The following is a 22,665-nucleotide window of genomic DNA, read 5'->3' as shown; positions in this document are numbered from 1 at the left end:
TATGGGATAGGGTTTAAGACCTGCTACATCTACATGACAGTTTATTGGTTTTTGGACGTCATTGTACATTTTGCATTGATAACATAAGTACTGTGGTAAAAGTTGCATAAATTACTATTCCTCGGCTAAGTAAGTCTTCTCTCTTACATTTTTGTTAGGTTTGTGTTATTGTATACATGTACATATCATAATTATGCTATAATATTCCTCAGTTATAACATAAGGCCAAAATTTACAACATTGTTTTTATGCTTGCTTTATTATGGATTGATGGGATATGGAAACTTCTACAGGTATAACAAATTTGTCATAATCCTATTGATCCTTCTGTAAACATAATCAAGGCTTGATTATGTGACTTTTGCAAACCATTTGAAGGCTAGAGTATTATTTTGTATCCCTACTACAACAATATATCCAAGTTTTTGTCTTTCTACAAGATATCCAATATCTTAATGTACTGTACTTTTCTGTTGTCAAATCTTTAAAGTGATTGACAAACTTGGTCTTTATCTACTGAAATATCTGACATGTACAAAGATATATATTCTTCACTTCTGCAGACAAAGTGTTTGGGCCTGCTACTACAACTCGTCATGTCTATGATATTGCTGCTCAGCATGTTGTAGGTGGTGCTATGGAAGGAATTAACGGTATGCTACTTTTCTATTCCAAACAGTTTTGTCTCCGTGAATATTCATATTCTATTTGCCTTTATAAGTTAGAACCCAGTAAAGATTGTGTAGCTTGTGTTGTATATATTCCACCAAATGGAAGTATGAAGTTTTATGTAAACCAATAATGTCAGTTAACTAAGTGGAGAACAATTGATCGAAAAGATGCTCAATATTCATATAGACATCTGATTGAGTCAAATCAACCAAAATTACAACCCTTTTCAATGACATGGAAGTACAATAAGTAAATTACTTATGATCCACTCAAAATCCAATTATTAAACTCTTTAAGTTGATTTTAATACACTTAAGATCTGAGTGTAAATCTGAAATTAAGGCTATTCTCCACAAGAGGCAAGGAACTTCTATTTGTATGTCGCTGAAGTAATTGTCTTTTTTCTCCCTAAGAGTTCCATTTTGTGTTTGATGACTTGATCTAGGTTGATATTTAAACCTAAACCCTATTTATTGATAATCTCATAATAGACCAATGATGAACAAGGTAGTGCTTCCAGCATCGGAATGCCACTCAATTCTTGATTGTTATCTCCTTTGGTTCTTGGTTTATCTGCATCATAAAGATGAATCAACTCCATGATAGTTTGTCTTTGTCTTTCTTTTGGATTCTTTTCTTGTTTAGAGGAATTATTTGAGGTTTGCTCCTTGGTTGCTTGAGCCAGAACTATAGGCAGTTGGTAGATTACTCATATCTGTCAACTGTCCTTACATTTTTCAGGATTGAATTCTGCAGTCTTATGATTTGGGCAACTTCTTTGGAGTAAAATTGAAAGGAGTAGAATGAATTGTCGCTGAAATGATTTGTCACAATTATGTTTTTCTGGTCTAAGAAACTTGCAAATACTTTTTAGAGTCTTTTCAATTTACGTTTGTTCATCCTCATGCATTTGGACAAATAACTTGGACAACGAAGATGATAATGCTGGCTCTTTTTTCATCCAGGGGCACATAACTTTCTGTCTTTTTTCAATCAAATAGTTGGGTTGTGTTCCATTTTGTTTTTTTTCATCTAAATGGTGCTGGTCCTTCAACATTCCATTCCATATTGGATTGTAATGAACTAATGACCATACTGCCCTGTTTCTCTTCATGATTGTGCATTTGGACTTTTACGCATTTTGTCATCGTCACTTCTGTCTTATAGTGGATAATGTGCAAGAGACAGATGGGCATTAGTTGATCATGTTTTCTATTTTATTGCAGGATAGGTATTTATATTTGCACTCATTTAGAAAAAGATATACACGTATACATATATGGAGAAGTGAAAACTAAGAAATATACAAATCCTACTTGTATAGTTTAGGAGGCTTTGTACTTTATTTTTCAGTATTCTGAAAACTTTTTTGTTCTTGTTTCGTGTTTACCCATTGAGATACTATAAGATCAAGTACCATGATGAACATATTCATGTTTGCTACAGTATCCTATTTGTTCTTCAAAACACATGTTTCATTTACCAAAAGGAACTTGTGTTGCATTGCCTGACACTCTATTCTCTTGCAGGCACGGTTTTTGCCTATGGTGTTACTAGTAGTGGAAAAACACATACCATGCATGTAAGTCTTTTTAGTCTTGACAATCTGTTCTGTACTCTTGCTATGTCAGATAAAATTACTAAGATCGACTGTCTTATTTGATCAGCAGGATGATGTATGGTTAATGTAGCCTTAAATTAGTGATTGCTTTTGAATTTTAAGGAACAATATTGGTACTCTAAAATAGAAATCATATGCACCTAAAGTTAAGCAAGATAAAAGGGTGTCATGATGCACGAGGATCCTGCCTACTTAGGGTCTTGGCAGGGAAATGTACACAACCTTACCTTTATGTTTCAAGATGTTGTTTCTAAGACTTGAACCCATAACCTGTTAGATGCAAAGGGCAAGTCATACCTTCACATAGGTGGCGTTCCTTGAAAGTTAAGCTAGATTTGCTCTAATGATAGAACTCTTAGTTCTTACATGTCTATTGGTTTGCTAGAACTTTTGATATATGGATTAGATGATTCAACAAGGCTTGTGGTGAAGCATATTCAAAATTTATGACTAGAAATTAGAGGTATATGTATCAGATAACTTGGACTTGAATTTCACTACCCTATGTTCTTTTTCTTTGAGGGCCCTTTTTTTTACCCTCGTATCCTTTTTATTCACTAATTATAAGATTTGAATTTATTCATTGAGTGAAGAAGCTATTTGAGCTCAACGATGGCCGTGCCACCATCAGCACAGCACGTCTCGACATGCCTTGGTGTGCCAGTGACACGTATTTATAATATTTATAATAAATTTTTTAAGATATTTAGATATGTTTTTAGGTTTTTGACATATCAATCTTTGGTATTTGGTTAACATATATGTATTAAAACTTATATTATAGTGCTTTATTTTTAGATTATTTTTTGTAAATGATCTATTTTATTAAAGATAAAACAACAGTTATATATAAATATTATGCAATATCTAATATACATTCATTAAAACTAATATTAACGATTGAATACTTCCTAATATGATTGAATACTTCATAATATAATTGAATATATAATAACATTCAATACATAATATTAATTGATAATAATTCGATAATTAATACTAATGTCTAATTAAACGTAGCATGACGAGAAGGATCAGAGATTTTATTTGTTGGCACAAGAATAATACGATAATATTGCACTAAATATTGTTGATTATCTTCATTCATCCACTAATAGTATTGCTTGTTGTAAAGTTTCATATAGTTTTTATATAAATATGAATTTTGTAATATTTTTATGATATGATATGAATATTGAACATGCACGGAAACTAAGTTGATTTGATGATGATTGATAAAAAATATTTTTTTTAAAAAAGGGCTCCACAACCATCCTTGTTTGAGCTTGTATGTTGCATATCTATGCATAATATAGAAGCTACTTAATCTTTTTAATTGGGAAATGTGTTAGTCTCTATTTCAATTAGCGAATGATCAAATGAACTCCTATTTTCCTTAGGTTTGGATTTTGTTTTATTCTGAAGTTGCCAATTTCTAGAGTTTGATGGAAAAAAACATTTGTCCTTCTTAGGAATCCTATTTGTTTTATTAGTTTATATAGAAGCTCGAATTTGTAGGTCATATTTTTGCATTGATAATTTCTTTTAAACTGGAGGGAGTAACTTAATTGACTGTAAGGGTTGCCACTATAGATCCCAGTGCAGCTGCTCTGAAACCTCCAGAGATAGGGCTTCCATTCCTTAACCGGGCAGTTACAGGAGCCCCAGCCCGCATGCACTAGATTTAATTAGTGCTTGTTTTGTTAGAATTGACTTTTAGCTTAATGGTTGTAATGCACTGTAGATTATTACTTCCTAAGTGTAAGTTACTGTGAGTATTGTGATATTGTTGAACTTATGTTATAGGGTGAGCAAAAGTCTCCTGGAATCATTCCCTTGGCAGTGAAGGATGTCTTCAGCATTATTCAAGATGTAAAGGATTTATCTTGTCTTGCTAAAAATTTATTTTCTAGTTGCTTTCATGAATAACATACTGTCATCTTCTTTGTCACTTCAGACACCTGGGCGAGAATTTCTCCTGCGTGTTTCATACCTTGAAATATATAATGAGGTACTATTCATTAGGATCCTATTGGAAGAGTTCTTGTTTAAAATTTAAGTAATTTTGGCATATATTAAATGTATTCATTGTTAATCTTTTTCACTTAAGATGGTTTTGATAATTTTTGGTTCTGATCTTCTTGGAAGTTCAAATTATAGAGACCTTTCTTATTTGCTTTCAGTATGATTTAGGTGGTGCATTTGCTTGCTGTTTGCTCAAATGTTCTCCATATTGGTTACTTGAATAATCTTTACGTGTTTGTTCTTCATGAGATAGCAAGCCAAAAGTCAAAACCACTAGGAATGTTGGTCAGAATTGGAAAGGTGTAGAGAGATATCAGAGATTGTTAAGACTTAAAATCTATAAGATGATAGAATTTGAACTTCATATCTTAACATTAAAGTACGTTTTTCTCATTGTGAATAATTGATGACCTTAGTTAGATGTAGGATAATTGTCCTTACTGCATTATACTTTATTAGCAAATTAGTATAGATTTCCGTGAGTGCGGCAACGAGCAAGGACTTCTGGATAAAGATTGCATAGTCCTTGGTTTGCTCCTTGAGTTTTTCTAGGATGCTATCAAGGATAGCACCACCAAGCTTCTTATCCCAGTGTTTGCTTGCTGGTATATCAGACCACGACTTCTTGAGAGGAGGCTGGGAAGGAGAAGAAACGTGGTGGATGTTTTTAGGTCAGAGGATTTCGAAGTGGCAACTTGGCGAAGGGCATCCTCCCTTCTAGCCAGAGTTGGGGGAGTGTGTCCCTAGTGCAGGGAAAGCAAGCAACAAGACGTGGCTTAATGATGCTTCCATATCAACTGCAGCTCCTTACAATTAGATAAAGATATATGCCATGGCTTTTGTGATCAATTGTTTGAATTTGCAATTGATAAAGTTCACCTTGTGAATACTTTTTATAATTATAAACTGTATATCTGATCATGTGTATTCATCTTCAGTCAAATCTTTTAGTTTACTTGGAAGTTCGAAATATATATATATATATATATATATATATCAATATTGTGGATTATTTGAACTCCAATTTTCTTTTAAGATATATCTTTAGGTTTATCCTTTTCATTGTCCCCTTACAGGTTATCAATGATTTACTGGACCCAACTGGACAGAACCTAAGAATTAGAGAAGATTCACAGGTATCTACAGTGATCTGGTTTTATCTGATGTTGTATATCATATATGTCACTATTAGTTTTCATTCCTCGGAGTATGTTGATCTGTCCAGTGCCTGAAAGAGTGAAAATTCAGATACGATACTGAAATGGCAAACCTTGTTTTGCAGTAGTGCGGTCTCCAAGTACAAGTTATATTTTTGTTCAAAATTAATGCATGTTTAGGAAGAAATAGTTATATTTGATGTTGAAAAGGTGTAGTGGAAGGTGTACATTCTTTTAGTTGAAAAATCAACCACAGATATGGATGAGTCATATGACATGATGTCATCACAGGTAGATAGCCTTCAATCTCTAATAGGAAGCTGATTTTTGTTTCATTAGAAATTTTATAATAAATTAAAGTGTTTTTATGATGGGCTATAACTGTAAGTGTAGGATCATTTAGATCCACAACTTATTGAATCATCATGCCAACAATGTGTAAAAGAGCAACAGAGTTACAATGATAATTTTATTTTTTTAGCTTAATTAAATAACATTTGTCAAGCTATCCATCTTAATTAGCATCGTTATTGGTGACAACCTGTAAATATTAGGTATATAAATATTTCAAAAAATTATGGGTGATTCGCATAGAAAACATAGTGCATTATCTTTTTTGTGGGTTAGGCCTATTTTGGTTTTCCCTTGCATGTTAGGCTTTTTTTTTTATTTTTTCTTTCAGCTTTACCCTCATCTTGTAGTGAAGAGAGACAAGTCTATTGTGCATTTAATACAATCTGGTTTTTTTTTATAATACTATTATGTCATTTTTGCCTCGGGAAGGCGCGGGTAGTAAATACAGAACTTAAAACTACGAAATGAAAAATACAAGTCCAATAAATGCAAATTACATAATAAAATTATGAAATTTACAAAAATACAAGTGTTTAATAATTGCGAATTTTATAATAAATTATGAAACTCGTAAAAATATAATTATTCAATAAATACGAGTTATGTAAAAAAATTACGAAACAGAAAATATAAGTATTTAATAAGTGTGAAATTCATAATAAAACTGCAAAATAGAAAATGCAAGTGTTCAATAACTACAAAATCTTTAATAAACTACAGAACACAATTTGTTTTTAATTCAAACTTGTTAGTTGCGGATTGCCACGACTTGAAATAGGAATCATGACCGCCATGCATCTCAATATGCTTGAAATACACGAAGCCTTATTAATACTCTCTACGTGTACAATGGTAAAATAAATAAATAAATAAAATGAAGATCTGCTTTATTAAATTTAAAACTAATTGCAATAAACATAAAATAATGTTAATGTTTTATAGTCTCTAAAGCATAAAATCTAAAAGAGCAAAAAAGTAAATATGTGCATTCTAAGTGGAGGTAAAGTCCGGGTACATCTCGCTCAGTCGCTCCGCTGACTATTACCTGAGATAGATAGATAAATACAAAAAAAAGAATCCATGAGCCAGCAACTATAGCTCAGTGAGTGGAATCCACTCGAAAACCAAATAAATTTTTAATCATAATAATGCTGAATAAAATTAAATTAAAAGCAACAATATCCATAACAATATGTAATAGGCATGTTCTTAAATAATAACCATGATAACAATAGAGAGAGTCACAACTTGTAACCTTGCACAGTTTCAACATATTAATATCTTTTCAATATTTATACTGTCATATATCTCAATGGGTCTAAACCCCGTGGATCCACATCAACTAGAAGTCACCTCGAGATGGTGCTCAAGACTTTTCTTCATAACTGATCCGGTTAGGGTCATCAGATGGTATCAATATGTGATCAACATACTCTGTCTTTTCCACTAACCGTTGAGAGAAGTTAGAGTCACTTAGGAAATTTCTCATTCATCCTAGGACTGTTCCCTAACTCCGCCAGAGTCACCTAAGAAAGTCACCGCAGTGATCTAATTTAGGACTTTTCTCTGGACTTCCAGATAGACTTGAGTCACTATAGAAAATCGCAAGCGATTTATACCAGGACTGTCCTCTAAGTCGTACCAATACTAGTCTCATTTTTCTTTTCACAAATTTCAATATTTGTACGAAGTATGGTGATGCACTGAGTATAATGATTAAATACACAGAAAATATAACAATTAAATTTTCGCACGTACGGATGAAATAAATAGATTTACACACAAAAATTGTAACAATTAAATTTTTGCACGTAAGAGTAAAATGAGTAATTTGCACATAGAAAATTTACATGGTCTAATAAAAGTACGAAATATAATAAAAAAAAAATGTGAGTGAATCCACTCACCTGAGTCTAGGCAAGACAACTGAATCTCAAATTCCTAGCTCACATGCTAAAAATCACCACCAACGAGTCGTGTGGTGGTCTCCGATGGCTCTGGCGGCGTTCCGGCGAGCCGATTCCACAGCGACGACTCCGACGGTGAGGAAGAAGAAGCGAAAGAGAGGAGGAAGAAGAGGGCTGAGATGGTTAATCAGAGAGAGAGAGAACGGATTAGAGTTTTAATTTATAGATTAAAAAAATATCAAATCTAATCTGATTCAGATTAGATGAGATCTTTGCACCTCGTCGCGTGCCGGAGAGGGAGAGGGGAGGGGTTGCACGTGCAGAGCACGTGCATCCTTCTCTCTCAACCCCAATTTTTTTTTTAATTTTAAATTTTCTGGTTCTGACACGGATGCTTCGACTGTCGAGCCCATCCATCATAGTAGAGGATAAACTTAGAAAGAAAATAGGAAAAAATCTTACTCACAAGGGAAAACCAAAAATGGCCTAATTGAGAAAGACAAACCAAATATGTTGTCGGTGCAAATCACCCAAAAATTATGAGTTACAATGATAATTTCTGACAAGTTGTTCATGGTCCTTTTGTCAATGTATAGATTTTTGGCTTCTATTTTGTGTCAGTGCAAAGTGTCATATCTTTTTCAAAATTTTTGAACAACCTTATCTTTTTAGTTACCAACTTATCACTGGTCCTTTTAAGTTCTTTCATTGAATTCCAAATCTTTATATATGTTCTCCTATGTTTATCTAGTTGAATAGAAAGCAATCTATCTTTTTTAGATGATATTTATCTCATTTTTATTTTGTATATATATGTGAAGGGAACATATGTGGAGGGGATCAAAGAAGAGGTGGTTTTATCTCCTGCTCATGCGCTTTCTTTAATAGCATCTGGTGAAGGTACCTTTACCAAGAGAAATTGATTTATTTTGTTTCTATAAATGTACAATAACTATAAGATAGGAGTCTTTGCTTATTTCACCGTTGACTTCTGTTTGAGCCTCTGGATTATTCATTGTTATTTGAGAATGTGGATTACTAGAATTTCATAAATTGTATGTGCATCTTACTATTTTTGAATACTTCTGTGGCTTGTATGGAATTAGGTCAATTGATTATGCAATAGATTCTCGGACTGTTTCCTTAATTGAATTGTGCTTAGATCTTAATTGATCAGGTACAGGGAATGAAGATTTTATTTAATGATAATTGGAACCAGTTACTTCCATTTATAAAAGCTCTAATTTTCATATATGTTGTGTTTGTAACTTAATTAATCAAAGTTCTGCAAATGATCGTATCCTTAAGATGGCTTGAATTGATATAGTCTTGAAATGGCTTCTAGGACATGATAGTGAATACAGTAGATGCAGAATTTGTGTGATGTGCATACATTTATTTCATCTGTATTACTAGTACTTCTGTTTCTTTTAGTACATAATTTTGTCAACCTGGTGATGGTCAAACTGGGTGCGCGATCATAGTCTGTAGGAAAACACCCATCATAATATTTTTTCAACATACAGGAGAAGGTTTTAAGTACTGTTTGAGGACAATTTCTTAGGATATTCTTGAACCACTTCTTTTTTTTGGTATGGTGCATGTTCTGTATCCGAAATTTATGATCTTGTGATTTTAGGCCTGCACATAGAAATTGCCTGCACATAGAAATCTGCTTGTGAGCTGCTCTATAATATAATGAGATTCATGGTGTTCTCATTCAGCGGTTCGTAGTTAAATTCCTTTTTGTTAATTCTTTATTTTTTTAAATGATGTGTTTTAGTTTTATCAAAATTTCTTCTTTGCTATTCTCATAATCTTTTGTAGTTTAATAGCTGCATTTGATCTGATGACACTGTGGTTGCAGAGCACAGACATGTGGGTTCTAATAATTTTAATCTACTGAGTAGTCGGAGCCACACAATTTTCACATTGGTTAGTATCTTTCACACGTCAATTTAAATAATTTATTCAATTATCTTTCATGTCTTTATTAAAGTTGTAGTATTCTATTGTTTTTGACTTTTTAGATGGGGAAATCTATTTTTATTTTTGTTTCCTCAATTTCATTTTCCCTGAAAGTTGTGTAGTGCTTACATAGTTCTATTTGTTTCCTTTTCTCCTGCGTAACAATTTTGAGAAACCCTTAAATGTTCTTCTATTTAGGATCTAAAGCAGATTTGAAAGTTGACAAGTTATCTGCTAGTTATGTACTAGGTACTGGGCATCTCTTTCTCTTGTCTAGATTCGCATGGCCAGAAATTTGGCACAAAACTATGTGGTTGACATAAGATTGATTCAAGTCATGAGAACATTGTTGCATTCTTTCGAGAGCATTGTCAACATTTATTTTACTCATTTAAATGTCTATCTATTATTGGAAAAGGGCTGGATGGTGGTGGCTTCAAATTATCAAATTATACATGGGCTTCAGCGTCCATGCACATGGTTTATTGACCAGTATTAGTTGGATCTCTCAAGACTGTTTCAGTTTTACTTGTTATTGTATTATTTCATGCTAACATGTCAGCTTCAATAGGATCTTTTTTGTTGACCAACCATACAACCATACAAAATGGCTTAAATGCACAAAATCATGTTTAAGTCTAGAAAAATGTTTTCAATTGTAGTTTTATGGCTATCAGTCTATATGATTTAAAACACCTCTTGTATGCTGATATTTTCGTAAGAGTTACTACTTTCGTATAGCTTTGACTAAGATTCCGAAACTTGGTACTGAGATTGAGATTGGCGGCCTAGAAAAATAATATGTATCCGTTGTCTCTTCCACCCTTATTGGATAGGATTATTTTTAATTATAAATATTATTTAAAAATATAAAAACATTTCTATATTTTTAGAAAGACAGTAAAATTCGAAAATAATAATTACCCACATTTGAAGCTTAAAATGATAATTACCCATATAGAAAAAAATGAAACTAAAATAAGAAAAGTTCGCTCTAGCCTCTCCCTCCCTCTCTTCCTGTCTCTATCTCCTAGAACAACTGCTCTTTGTTATTGCAAAAAAAGGATTGCTATAGTAATAGAGACAAAGGAAGAGAACAGAAATAGGAGAGAAAGAAAGAGGAGAGGCTAGAGAGAGAGAATTGAGAGAAGAAGCTAGAGGGGGAGTAGAGAGAAGAGGCTAAGAGAGTGAGAGAGCGAGGTCGTCAAAATTTTATAGAGAGAGAGAGAGAGTGAAAAAAAACTCAATGTCATCGGAGGTTTCGGGAGCTGGATCTTCGTTAGAGAAGTTTCATTGGACGTTGATAAGGCCATTTTGGCGTTAGATGGCTTGGGAGAGAGAAAGAGGGCAAAGCGAACATGAGAGAGAGCTCTCTTGTGCCGGGCTCGGGGACATCCTAATTGATATCCCCTTCATTGAATATTGGGTTAGGATTGGCTGATCTGACCGATCCAACCTGATACGGCTTGGGTATGGGCTGAGTCGGCTAATACCTGACTAATTTTAGTCGTGCGACTGGAATCGAGCCATGATCAGGATTGGCCTATCCGACTCAAGATCGGCCGAATTTTTGGATCGATGGCTTTGACTTGATGACATTTTCTTTTTCCTTCACTATCAAAATTTATCAGGGTTTTGAAATTCTTCTTGATAAAAGAACTATATCTTCAGTTCAGTCAAATGTTTTATGTTTATGCTCTTCTGAGTGATTTTGGACCTTGTTTTTGCTTGTATTGGGCATCAATAGATATTACAATTTACACCTTAATTCTTGGTGCTTTGTGGTTATTTGTGTATTACTATATTTCATCTATCTTAGTCTATTTCTTAGACCACTACCTGTGGGATAACTGCTAATGCTGAGGCCTGTACTGAGTAACTTTTAGAATCATCTAATTGCAGACTATTGAGAGCAGTTCTTCAGGTGAAAGTGAAGAGGGGGAAGATGTGAGATTGTCTCAATTGGTAATTCGTTTTCCGTTAGGAGGCTCATTCCTTTTAGTCCACGTTACATTCTGCTAACTGGTGCATATTTCTTTCTTTGAGGGCATCTGATTGTCCTAAATTTGGCTTTGACAACTTTTCATTTTTACCTTAGAACTTGATTGACTTAGCTGGATCTGAAAGTTCCAAGACTGAAACAACTGGGTTGCGACGCAAAGAAGGTTCATATATAAACAAAAGTTTACTGACTCTTGGGACTGTAAGCCACCAATTCTCATTGATGATTCCTCTAATTTCTTCTACATCTAATTTCTTCTACATCTAATTTTGATTTTTATTAGTTTTACTTTATTTATATTCTTCTTTAAAATGTAAATTGTCATCAAGTTTGTGAAGCATGATTTGAAGTATGGTACATGCAGCAGTTTCACTTTCACACAGTATAGTAGCTTGATGAGGTTTTGAGATTTTCCATGTGGCATGAGATATGCCACTTGACTCGCATAGTAGGGGGTGGCAATCTTGCATTTAAATCCTTGCAATGAATTTCCTTTTATGATAGTAGAGACCTGACTGCTTATTTCTACAAATTACCTGGAAAATCTCTTATTGAATCAATTTCCATATGAAATTAGTTTCATAAATTTCATTCTAGGATCGTGGAATTTTTTGTTCATTTCTTGCTATCTCCTTGTCTGTTGACTCCCATCATATATACTTGCTTGATTTTTCTTCTTTCTGCCTCTAAAGATTCTTAACAATTATGATGTGCTAATAGTTCTAAAAAGGACTATGATCTTTTTGAGTGATCAAATCTATCTTGGTACTGCTATTTAAGTTAAGGATGTGATCTTTTAGAGGAAAAGAGAAATAGAGTAACGGTCTGTAAAGAAAGTCATGGGAGATTTTATTGAAAGATGGTTTACTTTGTGAAAAGTTTTCTGTTGAATGATGACGTTTTCCCACTGATTCCTCAGCAAGTGTGCTGAATCTTCAAAACTCTGGAGAAAGAAAAGAGTGCATTAATGAATATGTTCTAGCGACGCCTAAAACTGTAAGATATTTGCTTATTTGGAGGTTAATTTTGATATATTAGTATAATGAATGATAAATTGTCTGCCTATTAGGATAACCCTGATACATAGGAGGTGCACAGGGGGGGACAAGTTTTCTGTATACAATATACTGTTAGGGGCTGATAACTTGGATAATAGGTTTCATAGCTTTACACATATTAATGGTGGAACTATTGATATAGACACTTTTAATATCATTTGCTTTTTTTTTTAATTTCCTTTATTTTTTCGTGATGTCGAAGATCATTATACTGCTTTATTTATATGCTCGACTGCTCATATATCCTGTACATAAAAGCAAATGCATGAACTCAGCCCCTCCCTTTTGTTTTACTTCTCCACAGTCTAGCTATTCTTACTCGAAGTGTCTCATATTAACAGCATTGAACTGTTGACTGTTGGTGAGAATGTGACAAGTTAATAAAAAATACTCTCTCCATTTATTGGGGATTCACAATGGTATGTGATAAGAGTAGTAAATGTTAGCTATCTGATAAAAGTGGGGCTAGCTAATGGAAGAAGTTGCTCAGCATTATTTCTGTGTTCATATGCATTCAAATACTCAGTAATCTGTCAATCTGTCTCATATTTTTTAAAATTTTCTTTTTTAACTTTGTTGTCAGGTTATGGAACAGCAAAAGTTTTGCTTCATTCAAATTTTTTTCTCAATTTTCTCCTTGCAGGTGATAGCTAAACTAACAGATGGCAAGGCTACACATGTTCCCTACAGAGATTCAAAACTCACTCGGTTACTGCAGTCCTCACTTAGTGGACATGGACGCATTTCTGTGAGTGCTTGGCTGCTTTCATATACTATATTTCTTTTTTATTATTATTATTTTTCATTTCTTAACCCATTTAATACAGGAACTCCAATGATTTTCTTTTTTTACTTGTCAAACTAACCGGCATGTAATTTTTGTTTGCACTTTAATTGGTGCATGCTTACCTATATTGCGGCAGCTTATTTGCACAATTACACCTGCTTCCAGCAATAGCGAGGAGACACATAATACACTGAAATTTGCCCACAGGAGCAAGTATGTGGAGATTAAAGCTTCTCAAAACAAGGTAACAGAACTGTTTTCTTGGATGTTGGCTTTAATTGGTGCACATGCCTGAAGGAACTAATTAATATGCATATATACATTTTTCAGATACTGGATGAGAAGTCCCTAATAAAGAAGTATCAGAGGGAGATTTCCTGTTTGAAAGAAGAGCTGCAACAATTAAAACGTGGCATGATGGTGAATCCATATATGGTTGCTTCAAATCAAGAGGATCTTGTAAATTTAAAACTCAAGGTTTGTGTCTTACATTTAAAATCAGATGTACTAAACCAAGCATGCATTTCACCCTGAAACAAACTTTGATGCCTAACTGTTACTCTTTTAGTTTGCTGATCCATGGGCTGGCATTAGTTGTCTGCAGGCAAACTTTAGTTTCATAAAGAAACTGCTGTTTTACTTGAATTTTGTTTAGATCGACTATATCTATAGTCAGAAAGTTCTCTTCTTGATGTTTAATTACAGATTACAGGAATATATCCTATCAGGATAATGTGATCCATGCTCTTCATATAGCATTATATATTCATAATGTTTGCTGCTCTTAGTTTAATCACTTGTGTTATACTGTTACATTTTAGTTTGTCAAAGCAGTTTCCAAGATTATAACTACTAGCATGCAAGTGTATTTTCTCTTGGATGGGAACCAATTAACTGATAAATTGAAGTAAACTACTGCAAAGAAAATGCAATATACATGTTGAGAGGTCCTAAGGGCTAAGGGTCCCTTAGTTCGCATATGTTATAAAGTTGCTTTCTATTGAAAAGCAAAACATAATTCAGTTTCAGATTTGACCCTTCCCTGCTAGTTTATATGACCTAGTTCAGAAGGATTATGTATACTTGGCCACATAACAGCTTGATTATCAAATATTTGATATTCCCCAACTCTTATTTTGGAAATGGTGATCTTTTATTCTTAAGGAAGATGAAATTTGTTTTATATTTTTTTTCATTTTGTGCTACTACCTTTTCTTTCCAAGTTTTTGAAATTTCTGGATCTCTAAAATTTGAAGCTGGAGGCTGGCCAAGTCAAGCTGCAGTCAAGACTGGAAGAGGAGGAAGAAGCAAAAGCAGCACTAATGGGTAGGATTCAGCGGTTAACTAAACTAATCTTGGTATCCACCAAGAACACTATATCATCAAGTGTTTCAGAAAAGGCTGGTCACCGACGAAGACACTCTTTTGGGGAAGATGAGGTTATCCTTGTATTCTTTTACTATATTTCCTGATCTTGTTCTGATTATTTTTACTGTAAGCCAATGGTGATCTTCTGAAGCATTCTGAATACACAAATGGATAGGAAACTGTTCAATTTTTTTATTTAAGCTGGCATGTATGGCAGTTTGTTTGTAGTTTCTATTTCTTGGACAAGAATTTGTTCAATTTGCATCTGAAAAATATCTACTCAATCTTTTTGTGTGACCAGTTGCAATATTTGGACTGTCTTTTCTAACTTTCAGTTTCTATTATAAGATTGCTTTCTTCTCATTGCAGCTTGTTTATTTGCCTGATCGGAAGCGTGACCTTATTGATGATGATGCCGGTAGTTTTGATTCAGACCTTTCAGCAGAAGGAAAACTGGATTCTACAAATTTTGATGAGCCGATTAGGTTTGACAGAAGAAGTCGTAGGCGTGGAATGCTTGGGTGGTTCAAACTAAGGGTGAGTCTTTCGATAGCATTGTTCCTAGCTCGGCATGAATGTGCAGGCCTTTTCATCTTTCTGTCGTGTACTAGCCTACTTGTGTATTTGATGCTGTCAAAGCATTTGCTCCCTCACAAGGATGTTTCCATACCTATTTTAGCAATAATTTGGTATGAGATATAAACTTCCCTGAAGATGGTGGCTGTTAACCATTATATAGAGTTTAGATTTAAAACATTTTTGTACTCTTATTACGGAGTATTGACAATAAGAAACTACCTGCCCTAGCCAGTCATGAAGTCGGATATGGAGCTTAGTCACTCACGGGGATTAGTCATCTCTGTTTAGCCACAATACTCCAGGTTCAGATAAAAGAATGTAGTTGATTGCCTATCTTATGAATGAATTCCCAGACTAGATTAGATGGCTATGATGCCTATTGATTCCATTCCCCAGCACTTCTAAGTTGTCTTTACTTTTTTGAAGTTGTTGGCAAGCAGAAGATGGAAATAGAGGTTTTCATATCTGAAATTTGCATATATAAAACTATAAAAGTACTTGATCTCAAGAGCATGTTTTCAGAAATAAGAACTGAACCAGTTCATGACTTTTGAAATTTTAAAGAGGTGAGTCTGTGGCACACCTCTGTTGATTGAAAAAAAAGAAAAAGAAATTGTAGTAGAAAGTTTTCTATTGAAATTGGAGATTATTTATTTATGTGTTTGCCTCATTGCTTTGCCAATATTTTTTCTTTTAAGTACATGTATACTGCTCTAGATGAAATAGTGTAGATCAAGGAGACATTTGTTAAATGCTTGTGATACTTGTTCATCTTATGGAGATGACCAATTGGGGGAAGACACTTCACATGGAATCAAGTAGAAAGTGATTCTTCACATATGACAACTGTTCTATATGTAAAGAAAGAAATTTCATAAATAACCAGAATTTACCTATATCTTGAATGTTGAAGGCATTTTGTTGTAAAACTACATCCTTAGAACTGAATTACAATGTAATCATTTCACCCTTTTTATCATTATATTTTATTTGGAGAACTTCTTGATGGCCATCAATGAACAATTATGAAGTTGATTTTTGTTCTCTATGCCCGAGCCCTACCCTACAACTATAGGCTCTTCAATGTTGTTTTGACTTCTCATAGTTTCATACTCATGATGCATCATCACTTAGAGAAGTAAGCATTATAGTATGATTTGATTCACTTGCTATTTTGATAGAATTTCCATCCAAACTTGTATCGTTTTCTGTCCTATATCATGCTCGAGGAAAATAACTGTATGGAGCTAGAATGTGTATTGGGTCATTATATATATACATATACATATACAATAGATGTGAGGATTTGTTGGAGGATTGTCAAACAAGTCAAATGATGGATTAGTTCATCAAATATGAAAGGTGGTACAACATGGGTGATATTATGTCATACCTGAAAAATAACATACTCTCTGGTTAATGTAGTCTCTGTGGAGTTTATATACCAAGAAGACTAGGGTGAAAGCAGAGCTGAATGACAGCTGAGTAGCTAACCAACTGATGATTTCCTGAATAGCGTTTGATCTTTAATCTGCATTGAAGGCATATAGAAATTGTGGAGGTGACGAAGTAATACATGTTATCATATTGGGACTTTCCCATCTGATGTGTTACTTATTTCTCTTCTCCAACTAGTCTCAGTTAGGTAGTTGCTAGAAATTATATGCAGTATCCCTTGGGTAAAACCGTAAAAGACGTACTGTACCTTTTTATGTATATCTATGTACTACTCACAGGTAGTTACTGTGTGGGTGAATATGAAAGGGATCATCTCTCTCTCTGTGTCTCTGTCTATATATATATATTCATGAGCAAAGCAGATCTCTTATGAACTATGTAGGCTCACTGCATCCAGAAATCAGTGGTTGGCAAGACTCAGATGCAAGGTCCCCAAATTTTTTTCTAATTTAGAACTATTATGATTTTGGTATCTCAGCTGATATAACAGATTGAGCTTTGTAGCTTTTTTGTCGTTTGGTATTAGTATTGAATCAATAGAAATGGAGCAGGTGAAGCTTATCTTTGAATTGCCTTTCCAGGTTCAACACGCCTATTTGAAATAGGTGGAGGTCAGGTTTAGTTTGGGTTCTTGTGGCATAATTGATTTACGTCACTTTGTGGAAATCATTCGTTTGTCTTGTAGTTTGTAATTGAGCATTATAAGGGTAATAATTTGGTCTTAACATGGTGACTTCTAACATATTAGAAGTCGTCATTATGTTTATCCAATTTGAGGTTTCTCCATTTTATTGTAGATACTAAATTTTCTTGTTGACCCACTGAGAGCTTGAGCAACTTGGCTATGTTTAGTACCTACATGGATCCGTAGATATCTTGAGATCAGTATCTTTTTATGCAGAAACCAGACCAATTTTCTGGACTCTCACCTAGTGTAGATAGTGAGAGCTCTGCTGGTGGGTCGCCATCATCCTCTCAATCGTCGCAGCAGAAACATCTATTATTAGACTTGAAGGATGGAAAGAGGAAATCTGTGAGTATAAAGGGGGAAGATCCTTCTACATATATCAACTCCTTCCCAGAAAGGACTCAAGCTGGTGACTTATTCAGTGCCACACCAAAAGGGCGCCGCCTTCTGCCGGTGAGACAAATCTCTAGATTTATATTCTTCATATCATTCACTGAATTGGTTATTTTTGGTTCCCAAACCCCCTCTCCCCCTCCGATACATAATCTCTCTGTTTTTGTGTGTTCATTTATCTACCTGTGTGGATTATGTCAACTAATTTGTGATAGTTTCAGGCTTTTAGCTGTTAGTTATTTTTCTAGAAGCTCTTTTCAGGTGAAAATACTATTTAGTTTTTCTTGCACATATACAAGTGATTGTTGCACTATAGAAATTGAGAAATATTTCATTTTTGTAATTCTTCTGATCGCATATACGTACAAGTGATTTCTGCAGCCTAGAGATGTAGAAATAATGAAATATTTTCCTTTCCTCATTGTCCTGATCAAATATAGTGAAGTTATTGAACATGTTGTGGTAAGAATTTTTCTCACACAAAAAACAGTTGGTTCATATATTTTATGTGGAAGTTATGTCAAATTTTATTTCTTTCTTTCCCTATATTCAAAATTGTTGGCAGTACATTTGGCTTACAATTTTAATAGATACTTGCTACATCTGTCATCACTATTATAAGCTGATCCATGTCAGCTGTATTGTAGACTGGAACAACTATCATCGATCAAATAGATCTTCTGCGCGAGCAGGTCAAAATGCTAGCTGGAGAAGTTGCACTATGTACAAGCTCTCTTAAGAGATTATCTGAACAAGCGGCAAACAATCCTGAAGATTTACAAATTCAGGCACGTGAGCTATATTAAATCTCATTTTATGTGACAGAATACTACTTTGGGGAGTCATTCTGAAGTTTTTGTTAGTTGTCGATCATATTTCCTATGGTTGTATTTGAGGATTTTGGTTTATGTTGTTATAGGAGCAAATGCAAAAATTAAAGGATGAAATCAATGAAAAGAAGCTGCAGATGCGTGTTCTCGAGCAACGGATGGTTGGGTCTTATGATTCAACAGACAATTCATCAAATAACTTTGAAATGCCTCAGGTAAATGTTATTAGCTTTAACTTTCTTGTAGGACTACAATCATTCAGTTTTTAATTGGTGTGAAATTCATCTTACAAATTTATATAAATGAAAAAAATAATGGAAGAAATTATGTGCTCGCACCTACCAGAAAGAAAGGCTGAATTCTGTAAGGATCCATTTATCTTTTGTTGACAAAATACTACTTTGACTGCCCTGCCCAAGCTGTTTAATGGGATCCTTCTCCTTTATCTAGGCTTACCTATTGAAATATATACCATTAAACATGCTAGGGTGCAATCTGCAAGCTTGTGATGAATGAAATATTTTGTTCAGAACTTGTTAGTATCAGTCCTGGTACTTGCAGATTCTATTAACCATCAGTTAATGATTTTACAGATGCAAACTTGTATTTGTCTTGTCTTATGTGCTGTCTTTAAAATTAAATTGAGTAATTTTAGTGTCTTATTCAAATATTTGGCATGTTTTTGTACATTTCTCTTGCTTTACAATGTTACCTTCATGTAGACTCTAGCAAAATTGGCTGCTCAATTAAGTGAGAAGACGTTTGAACTTGAGGTCAGTACAAAATCTATCTTCCCTCTTCCCTCAGTTACTGTTGTTGACAGTTACTGATATAGATATATATTTGTTTACTACCTGGTGCATTGATTTCTAAAGATCATGTCTGCTGATAATAGAATTCTTCAAGACCAGCTACAAGCGAAGGTGAAATCATGGTGACCTAAATCATTTTATTTTCAGTCACACAGTCAAGATACTTCTTTCTCATTTTCTTTTCGTCACCAGGCAGCTGAAAATGCTGAACTCCAGGAAAGCATTACACTATTAAGGCAGCAAGTCAGCAATTTGTCAGATAAAGCCAGGAAAGGAGAGGATATTATGATTACATCTTGTTTAACTGAATCATCTGAAACCAATGGCAATCCGGCAGATGGTGCTAGTTCATCAAAGAGAGCTATTTGTAATATAAATACAGCTGCCAATACTGCAGTTTTTCCTTCCGTATTCTCTAACATGGACTCTAAGGAGTCACCCTTAAAATCCCAAGTACTCATGCAGGTACTTTTTTTTTTGGACCCAAAATGCTTAATACTGATTGTTCATCCTCTTTTATCCATTTTAGTGTAGCTTTCCATTGTATGATTATGGATACTATTATTGTGATTTAGGCTGCAGAAATCGAGAATCTGAAGCAAGAAAAGTTGAGGCTGGCTGAAGAGAAAGATGGGCTGGAAATTCATAGTCAAAAGCTGTCAGAGGAAGCATCATATGCTAAGGAATTGGCAGCAGCTGCTGCAGTTGAACTTAAGAATTTAGCTGAAGAAGTCACTAAACTTTCTTATGAGAATGCAAAGTTGAGTGGTGAGTTAGCTGCATCCAAAGAACTGGCTGCTTCTAGAGGTTCTATTCGAAATGATGTTAATTCCAAGAAGACAGAGAATGGAATTTTACTTGAGGAGTTGCAGAAAGAGCTGGTTGCACGGTGTCAGAGAGAAGCTTCGTTGGAGGTTACATTATCAGAAAAGGTTCAAAGAGAAGCTGAGCTTCAAAAAAGAATCGATGATGCAAAACGCCGTGAACAGGGTTTGGAAAATGAGCTCGCTAATATGTGGGTGCTTGTTGCAAAGATCAAGAAAAATGGCAACATATCTAAGGATAACTTATCTGAAGGGTTGAATGATTATGACCTTAAGTCAAGACAATACGGTTTTCAGTTATCTAATTTGAATGCTGATACAATATCCAATGGGGTAAAAGTTTTTGACAGTTGGAGCACAGATGATGTTGGCAATTTGGAAGAAATAAGAGCTTCTTATGAATATGAAAGAAGGCACCGCAGAGAGTTAGAAAGTATTGTCTCTAGATTGAAGGTCTGCAGTTTTATGCAAGTCTTACTGGCAGTATTTCACATGCCCGCTATTTTTTTTTACTTTAATATTGCAAAATATCTTCTATTTTTAGTTATATTATTTACTGAATAGATGAATCAGTGCAAAATAATAAATAAGCTGCAAGTGCATATGCATATTTAGACCATATAGCAAGTTCAGCTGAACAATCTCCCATGTCTGTTTCAGGGGGAGGACCTCACTGGCTTAGATAGCAGAGCTCTTGAAGAGCTGCAGAATTTTCATGTAGAAGCATTATCAAAGATTTGTCAGGAAAAGGTAAATTTCTGTTGATTGGTTTTATTACCCATTTTCTTTGGTGTGCGTAACACCTTTTTCATTTCCTAGTTTGATGATAATTAATTATAACTTATGCTTTTATAATGTTGAGAAAGCTTCCAAGGCATTTGATAAAGCCATGTTAGCTTTCATGGCCTTATAAGCAGTCCCAAGTTTCTTGGCATGACCCTTGTTTTGCATAATGTGTACCACAATTCAGCCTGAAATTGTTAAGCTGAGATCAGATGCTGGGAATATGACCTTAAAAGGCATTGATGCCTGTACCTGGTTGGGACAAAAATTTGCAGGTTTGTTAGGATTGGATTGAATTTGTATAGACTTGGTGGAGTTAGTCATTGAGACCCCAGGATCTTGGCCTGATTTATAGCCCATTGACAGCCCTAGTGCACTTTGATCTGCATGTCCTTTCTCTCGTTCTCTTCCTATGTCCTAGTTTCCTATCTCGTCTTGCTTTACCTCTTCCATGATATTACTGTGAGATTTCCATCTTTGTTAATGAGCATTTCTGTCTTAATTTGTAGATGACAAATCGAAATCTATAGTCAGTGTAAGTTCTTTTTGGAGATAAGCCTGATGCTTTCTGGGGCCAGTTCTGCAGGTATGTTATTAGTTTGAGCATAGTTGTGTGTATCATTACATAGGATATTATTTATATAGGAAACTTGAATTTGTGTCTTAAACCATCATGTACTACAGTAGATCATAGATATCTGTAGAAAATGCAAAACATATTTCAAATAATATTGTTCATAGGGATCTTATTCTTTAGTTCTGAAATTATATATTTGGAGGTGTTTTACCTACTATAAAGAATTTGGGAATAGGCGAATACTAACTTGACACATGTAATCAGTCACTCCTGATGTTAGCGAGAGCCTTACTGGGAGGTGACTCCCCTGCAAAGGGAGTGCTGCCTTCAGGAGCGCAGCCACGAGTAAAATCTCTGAAAAGGACATAATTTCTCTATTTTATTTTCCTTTATATAGGATCAGAAAACAATTTCGGACTTCTAGACAGAAGTCTATACTCTGAAGCTTTGAGGAGAGCTGACACATTTTACTATATAATATATAAACCTAATGAAATACTCTTAGGATGATCATCTAGATTCTATGTAATACCTCAGTGTACTTAATGCGTCCTTGTTTTTACTTTCATGTACATGAAATTTTTGCTGTCTTAATCTCATTGTGACTAAACTCTGCCTAGAATAGAGACTATGACGGCCACAGCTAATATTCAACTTATGTGCAGGGTTGTCCATCTTTGTACAGTATTTTAGGAGATAATAAATGTATGTTATGAGGAAGATGCAAAAGAGTAGCCCTTCCAGCTGTTCTACTGATCTCAAAGAATAGTCTCAAGTAGAGCTTTGTAGAACGAGAAGTCAC

At 34.3% G+C, this 22,665-nt stretch overlaps 1 protein-coding gene across 2 annotated transcripts in view; it reads left to right on the top strand.

Moving 5' to 3' along the window:
- LOC140771888 (kinesin-like protein KIN-7E, chloroplastic) overlaps positions 1-22,665 on the top strand; it is a 25,927-nt gene extending 3,262 nt beyond the window's left edge. For both annotated transcript variants that reach the window (XM_073113685.1, XM_073113684.1), the window contains exons 3-26: positions 564-653; positions 2,202-2,254; positions 4,100-4,165; positions 4,251-4,304; positions 5,395-5,454; positions 8,558-8,636; positions 9,604-9,671; positions 11,607-11,669; positions 11,803-11,907; positions 13,408-13,512; positions 13,688-13,795; positions 13,882-14,028; positions 14,808-14,990; positions 15,289-15,456; positions 17,858-18,097; positions 18,685-18,825; positions 18,957-19,082; positions 19,590-19,640; positions 19,743-19,790; positions 19,872-20,144; positions 20,255-20,956; positions 21,164-21,253; positions 21,796-21,872; positions 22,529-22,665. In XM_073113685.1, coding sequence (XP_072969786.1) covers positions 638-653; positions 2,202-2,254; positions 4,100-4,165; positions 4,251-4,304; positions 5,395-5,454; positions 8,558-8,636; positions 9,604-9,671; positions 11,607-11,669; positions 11,803-11,907; positions 13,408-13,512; positions 13,688-13,795; positions 13,882-14,028; positions 14,808-14,990; positions 15,289-15,456; positions 17,858-18,097; positions 18,685-18,825; positions 18,957-19,082; positions 19,590-19,640; positions 19,743-19,790; positions 19,872-20,144; positions 20,255-20,956; positions 21,164-21,253; positions 21,796-21,816 — 2,967 coding nt within the window. In that variant the 5' untranslated portion in view covers positions 564-637 and the 3' untranslated portion in view covers positions 21,817-21,872; positions 22,529-22,665. The remainder of the gene's footprint in view (positions 1-563; positions 654-2,201; positions 2,255-4,099; positions 4,166-4,250; positions 4,305-5,394; positions 5,455-8,557; positions 8,637-9,603; positions 9,672-11,606; positions 11,670-11,802; positions 11,908-13,407; positions 13,513-13,687; positions 13,796-13,881; positions 14,029-14,807; positions 14,991-15,288; positions 15,457-17,857; positions 18,098-18,684; positions 18,826-18,956; positions 19,083-19,589; positions 19,641-19,742; positions 19,791-19,871; positions 20,145-20,254; positions 20,957-21,163; positions 21,254-21,795; positions 21,873-22,528) is intronic.

The sequence above is a fragment of the Typha angustifolia genome, chromosome 12 (assembly GCF_048772165.1).
Source record: "Typha angustifolia cultivar Huaian chromosome 12, ASM4877216v1, whole genome shotgun sequence".
Taxonomy (NCBI): Eukaryota; Viridiplantae; Streptophyta; class Magnoliopsida; order Poales; family Typhaceae; genus Typha; species Typha angustifolia.
This window is presented reverse-complemented; position numbering and strand designations above follow the sequence as displayed.